The sequence below is a fragment of the Palaemon carinicauda genome, chromosome 1 (genome assembly GCF_036898095.1).
Source record: "Palaemon carinicauda isolate YSFRI2023 chromosome 1, ASM3689809v2, whole genome shotgun sequence".
Taxonomy (NCBI): domain Eukaryota; kingdom Metazoa; phylum Arthropoda; class Malacostraca; order Decapoda; family Palaemonidae; genus Palaemon; species Palaemon carinicauda.
The window spans coordinates 47,244,484-47,251,983 of NC_090725.1; the positions used below are offsets into that span (position 1 = coordinate 47,244,484).

General features: G+C 35.3%; 2 protein-coding genes across 3 annotated transcripts in view; one reads left to right on the forward strand and one right to left on the reverse strand.

Moving 5' to 3' along the window:
- Positions 1-7,500, forward strand: part of LOC137647980 (spermidine/spermine N(1)-acetyltransferase-like protein 1) — a 107,718-nt gene that overhangs the window by 31,293 nt on the left and 68,925 nt on the right. The window lies entirely within an intron of this gene.
- LOC137647968 (spermidine/spermine N(1)-acetyltransferase-like protein 1) overlaps positions 1-7,500 on the reverse strand; it is a 21,130-nt gene that overhangs the window by 10,013 nt on the left and 3,617 nt on the right. For both annotated transcript variants that reach the window (XM_068380919.1, XM_068380916.1), the window contains exons 2-3: positions 4,827-4,943; positions 303-508 (exon numbers count right to left, since the gene is read on the reverse strand). In XM_068380919.1, coding sequence (XP_068237020.1) covers positions 303-508; positions 4,827-4,938 — 318 coding nt within the window. In that variant the 5' untranslated portion in view covers positions 4,939-4,943. The remainder of the gene's footprint in view (positions 1-302; positions 509-4,826; positions 4,944-7,500) is intronic.

Here is a 7,500-nt window from a genome sequence, read left to right on the forward strand (position 1 = left end):
GTATATATATATATATATATATATATATATATATATATATATATATATATATATATATATATATATATATAGATATATATATATATATATGCATTGTATGTGTAAGCTTATATGGATGTGTATTTTGTGTGCTCCTAAAATCTAACTATACATAATCAAATGAACAAGCACATCGCCGGAAATTATACCTCCGGAACTCCAAGTAACCGAGTAGCAATAGCTAATAGTAGCAGCAAATATCCGAACTTTCGCTTTAGGAATCATCAATATAGAGCTACTTCCAATAGGTCTAGTTGATTTACCTGAACCATTGCGTTCCACAAGGCAGTAGCGATGCCGTTTCTCCTGTGCTCAGGAATGACGTAGAGATCTGATATAAAAGGTACGAGGTTGGACGTCGAGGCATATCGGTATGTGAAAATTATGTAGCCGGTAATCACGCCCTCCTCTTGCTCATTGACGATAGTTTCCACGATGGGGTGGTTTGCGAACAGTTTTTTCTCTAGATCTGCGAAATAGATGATAATTATTCGGACAACCTTACTAAGGAAAAAGTCACTGAATATTTTGCCATAAATTTGTTTTTCGTGTTCTAAATTGTTATATGATTATCTTCCATGCTTTTTTTTGTCACACCAGTAATCATATTATTAAGAGAGAGAGAGAGAGAGAGAGAGAGAGAGAGAGAGAGAGAGAGAGAGAGAGAGAGAGAGAGAGAGAGAGAGAGAGTAGTTTTTTCTGTTCACAAGTGATTAAATCACGATAATCTTATCCGTTCCGTTCCGAAAGCCCTCGAATTGCAGGGAACCTGATAATACATACATACATATACCAAGGCACTTCCCCCAATTTTGGGGGGTAGTCGACATCAACAAATGAAACAAAAACAAAAAAGGGGACCTCTACTCTCTACATTCCTCCCAGCCTAACAAGGGACTCAACCGAGTTCAGCTGGTACTGCTAGAGTGCCACAGCCCACCCTCCCAAGTTATCCACCACAGATGAAGCTTCATAATGCTGAATCCCCTACTGCTGCTACCTCCGCGGTCATCTAAGGCATCGGAGGCAACAGCAGGGCCTACCGGAACTGCGTCACAATCGCTCGCCATTCATTCCTATTTCTAGCACGCTCTCTTGCCTCTCTCACATCTATCGTCCTATCACCCAGAGCTTCCTTCACTCCATCCATCCACCCAAACCTTGGCCCTCCTATTGTATTTCTCCCATCAACTCTTGCATTCATCACCTTCTTTAGCAGACAGCCATTTTACATTCTCTCAACATGGCCAAACCACCTCAACCCATTCATATCCACTCTAGCTGCTAACTCATTTCTTACACCCGTTCTCACTCTCACCACTTCGTTCCTAACCCTATCTACTCAAGATACACCAGCCATACTCCTTAGACACTTCATCTCAAACACATTCAATTTCTGTCTCTCCATCACTTTCATTCCCCACAACTCCGATCCATACATCACAGTTGGTACAATCACTTTCTCATATAGAACTCTCTTTATATTCATGCATGCCCAACCCTCTATTTTTTACTACTCCCTTAACTGTCCCCAACATTTTGCAACCTTCATTCACTCTCTGACGTACATCTGCTTCTACTCCACCATTTGCTGCAACAATAGACCCCAAGTACTTAAACTGATCCACCTCCTCAAGTAACTCTCCATTCAACATGACATTCAACCTTGCACCACCTTCCCTTCTCGTACATCTCATAACCTTACTCTTACCCACATTAACTCTCAACTTCCTTCTCTCACATACACTCCCAAATTCTGTCACTAATCGGCCAAGCTTCTCTTCTGTGTCTGCAACCAGTACAGTATCATCCGCAAACAACAACTGATTTACCTCCCATTCATGGTCATTCTCGTCTACCAGTTTTAATCCTCGTCCAAGCACTCGAGCATTCACCTCTCTCACCACTCCATCAACATACAAGTTAAACAACCACGGCGACATCACACATCCCTGTCTCAGCCCCACTCTCACCGGAAACCAATCACTCACTTTATTTCCTATTCTAACACATGCTTTACTACCTTTGTAGAAACTTTTCACTGCTTGCAACAACCTTCCACCAACTCCATATAATCTCATCATATTCCACATTGCTTCCCTATCAACTCTATCATACGCTTTCTCCAGATCCATAAACGCAACATACACCTCCTTACCTTTTGCTAAATATTTCTCACATATCTGCCTAACTGTAAAAATCTGATTCATACAACCCCTACCTCTTCTAAAACCACCCTGTATTTCTAAGATTGCATTTTTTGTTTTATCCTTGATCCTATTAATCACTACTCTACCATACACTTTTCCAACTACGCTTAACAAACTAATACCTCTTGAATTACAACACTCATGCATATCTCCCTTACCCTTATATAGTGGTACAATACATGCACAAACCCAATCTACTAGTACCATTGACAACACAAAACACACATTAAACAATCTCACCAACCATTCAAGTACAGTCACACCCCCTTCCTTCAACATCTCAGCTCTCACACCATCCATACTAGACGCTTTTCCTTCTCTCGTTTCATCTAGTGCTACCCTCTCTTCATCTATTGCAATCTCTCTCTCATTCTCATCTCCCATCACTGGCACCTCAACACCTGCAACAACAATTATATCTGCCTCCCTATTATCCTGAACATTCAGTAAACTTTCAAAATATTCTGCCCATCTTTTCCTTGCCTCCTCTCCTTTTAACAACCTTCCATTTCCATCTTTCACTGTCTCTTCAATTCTTGAGCCAGCCTGATAATGAAATAGAATAAATATAATAAGAGTCTATAAAATCAAAATATATTCATAAAAAAAGGGTCCTTCAAATCAATTATTCGTCAGGATATCACTTTAATGTGAGGATAGCGAACGAATAGAGATACTCGTTGTGGTTCACCTGTGCATAAGGACAAAATTTCAATTGGATAAGAATTAACTATGGATAAAAATTAACAAATTTAGGGAAAATGGTATTTAAACAGGGATAAGTTGCATTAAGGATAGAAAATACAGCGCTGGCGACAATAGTTACAATTTCATGAAGATTATTATTATTATTATTATTATTATTATTATTATTATTATTATTATTATTATTATTATTATTATTATCGTCATTATCATCATTATTACCACTAGCCAAGCTACAACCGTGGTAAAGCAAGATGCTATAAGCCCAAGGGCTCCAATATGGAAAAATAACCCAGTGAGGAAAGGAAACAAGGAAATAAATAAACAATATAAGAAGTAATGAAAAATATAAATTAAATATTTTGAAAAACATTGACAACATTAAAACAAATAATTCATATATAACTATAAAAAGACTTATGTCAGCCTATTCAACATGAAAACATTTGCTGCAACTGTGAGCTTTTGAAGTTCTAGGGATTCAACAACCCGATTAGAAAGATCATCCCACAACTTAGTCACAGCTGGAATAAAACTTCTAGAATATGGATATGAAAGATAACAGTGCGATAGAGTTCCAATTTCACCGGTATGCCGATTAGATATAGATAAGAATATTACCGTTCAGACAAGAATACCTTAAATCTTTTAGGAAATAATTAAATGTGGATAAAGATAATTACGTCGGACGAGAATTTATTAAATTTCATGAGTAAAAGAAAGCTAATATTGATCGGAAAATCTCACTACAACTTAGAATGATTCTAATATAACAAGAATATGAATATGAAAAAAGATATAAAAAACAGTTTCATTCTTAGGGGTGGTAGGAATTGAATCTTATTATTATTAATAATAATAATAATAATAATAATAATAATAATAATAATAATAATAATAATAATAATAATAATATCATTATAGTTATTATTAATAATAATGATACGTTTTTTTATAATTATTCTCATTATTGGTAATTATTATTATTATTATTATTATTATTATTATTATAATTATCATTATCATTATTATTATTATCATTGTTATTATTATCATTAATGTTATCACTATTCTTAATAATAATAATAATAATAATAATAATAATAATAATAAAAAGAAAAAGAAAAAGAAAAAGTAGTAGTAGTAGTAGTAGTAGTAGTAGTAGTAGTAGTAGTAGTAGTAGTAGTAGTAGTAGTGTGGGTGTTGATGGTATAGTGTTTCTGTGGCTTGAATGGCTTGTAGATGGATTAAATATCTTTTTTTGAAATCTTTATCAGATGTCAAGATGTTTAGATAACACATGCTCTCTCTAGTTATGACAATATATGCTCATTAATTTGATAGAGGCTGTGATAAAAAAAAACAAAAAAAAACATGAGATTTGACTGCCTCTTATTGATGTTGTTGTTGTATTTTCAAAATAGACGAAAATATATATCAATACTAACAAAGCCAATTGAGCCTTAAAGTCCACTGTCAAGATCCGATTAGAAATAAAGAACTAGGAATCATCACATACATACAGACATACATACATACATACATACATACATACATACATACATACATACACATACATACATAGATATATATATATATATATATATATATATATATATATATATATATATATATATATATATATATATATTTCTCAATTTGCAGTCCCTGGAAATCGATTTTGAAACTAAAACAGAAGTGCTGTTTTTCAACTACTATGTATTGGTAGCCTAGCTGACTTGGTAACAGAACAAAATAAGTGTATATTAGGTCAAAAATAGTTCATTCTTTAATAAAGGTTTAAAATCATGCCATAAATCATGTGTAAAAAAAATCCTTCTACTCATGCAAATGTCCGATTTCATTCATTACCTTTGCATCTCAACCCTCCCTCAGTTTCCTGTTCCTTTGCAGACTCTTCCATCAGAATAGCCAAAATCTGGCAGTCTGATAGTTTGGCCTCTCTCACGGTTGACGGCTTCATTTTACCTGCAAAATCAAATTGTGATATAAATATTTTCAATGTCAAGCAATTAAAAGGTTTAAAGATTGCCCATGAATGGCAGAGGCAAGGGACAGTGACATTGTCCTATCAAGCAGGACAATGCCCTAGAGACTGACCATATATACATATGATCAGCGCCCAAGCCCCCTCTCTACCCAAGTTAGGACCAGGGAGGGCCAGGCAATGGCTGCTGATGACTCAGCAGATAGACCTATAGGCTCCCCCTAACCCCCAATCCTTAGTTCACAAGGATGGTAAGGTTGCAGACACTAAAGGCACTAGCGAGTCTGAGCGGGAATCGAATCCCCGTCTGGCAAACACCAGACAGAGACGTTACCACATCTCCGTTCAAATTTCAACTGTTAATCCATTGGCAAACATCTAGTGTAGTAAAGGATCTATAATACTAGTATCTTAATAAACCTTTGCAGAATGCACATAAACAGCGTATCGAAATCTTACATAATGCGTTGTTTTACATTTCCTCGATATTATGGCTTTATCTTTCAAAGCTATCTTTAGTATGAATCGAACTCTTTGTAGATTTTCCTATCTCGTAAACTCTTTGCAGTTCCAGAACATAGACTTTTCATTAACCCTTTCTCATCCATTCTATCCAAATGACTGAACCACCTAAAAAATACTCAGAGCTATTTTACCACTTCGTGTATCGTCATATTCTTGATCCTATTAGTTATTTTCACAGCAAATATGTTCAAGCAAACAGTTCATTTCAACTGATTTAATGTTATTTATCGCATCCCCCTTCTATATGAACGAATCACTTCTAAAAAGGAAAGTTGGTTCAGCAGTACATTTATACATCCCCACCTTGGCTTACCCCTAAAAAATTAAGTCTCTTGTAGGTCTTTATCAAACATCGTGCTATCTTTCTTGCATCACATATTCCGTTAGTAAGATTTTATCTCTTTCTCACTGTCATTCGTATTTTCTCCAAATTATTAAAATGAATGAATCAACTCTATACATCCACAATCCTAATCTTGATATCCATATATTCTTATACTTTATTTACCTTCATAACCCTACACTTCGACACATTTACAAACAACTTTTTCATCTTGACAAAACTTTCAAACTTTATCACACTTCAGTCCTCGCAATGTCTCAAATCTATATACTGGCCTTTCATATTAGGCCACCCATAAAAATCCTGAGTATTTATGGTGACATAAAACATCCTTCCTTACACCCAATTTTACACCTAACTGCCCATTACCCATGTTGCATAATCTAACACCCAGATATATTTCACAGTCTTATAAGTGCTCTCAACAACTTATAAAAATTTCTATACGTTCTTATAACCCTCTGAAATTCCTCCACATTGATTCCATCTAAGCTTTTTTTTTTTTCTAGGCGCTTGGATGCCATATATATTTTCCCTTTTCAAACTTCTCAAATAGCTGTTCCACAGCAAAGTCATGATTCACGTACCCTTTTATTGTGAATATTAATCCCTTTTATTCTAGTTAGTCCTTCTGTTTTCTGTTTTATTTTTATAGTCAGTATCTTTTAATTTACATTCCCTGATATAATAACTGATACCAGCCCCTCAATTCTTAAAGAGTTGTCATGGTTCCCATTATCTTTTTAAAATCTAACCTTCACTTTTATCATATCTTTCTTCGAAAACCTTTCTTTGCCCGGGCATATCTTGGAAATCCTGGTTGAAAACTAAATTTTACCACCACCACCACCGTACTCTAACATAAGGCGTCTTCATTTTCTTCAACCTAATATTGTGTTCCTGACATCATAACCAACCATTTCCACATTTATTTCTACCCCTTATAGTTCTTGCATTAAAAGTCTATGTTTAAGTTTTACTTTCCACATTCAACAAATTTTCAAAATAGTAACCCAACTGCCTCAGGACCGTATCTACATTAAAGAGCATCTCTCTACTGGCATATTTTCCTATGGCATCTATCTATCTATCAAATATTATTTCTCCATTTCCTACCCCGAAGATCAAGAGACTGTGTTCTTCCTCAAAATCTTCCTCTATTTTTGTCACAGGACAATTTTCCCTTCTACCACTTTCTTTTTGGCTATCATTAGATCCTCTTCTATTCCATTTTCATTCAACACACAGCGCATCTGATGGAAATCATTAATTTCTTGCAATGAAACGATTTTTTCAATACATTTCCACACAACTCTCAATCTGTTTTTGGTACTTCCAAGATCTACGCACCTTTCCCTGCCATTGAACTTTGTATTCCAACCACTTTGTACAAACCCCTTTCCAACAAATACACAAATAATCAATAACAATCAGATAGTTACAGTATCAATTCAGATCCTTACGAACAATTCCCAAATAATTAGAGAGATCAGAGATATGAGAACAAAATGAGACTTTCCTGTAATCGGCCACCTCACGAGAGAACTGCCTTCAGAAGAACTGGTCGACTTCTAGTCTGAGTTAACAATAACATGATGCCTACTGTTTATATAATGCACGGGCAATTACACACCCAGATTGACCAGAGCTCCCCTCCGGTCAGAGCCCTC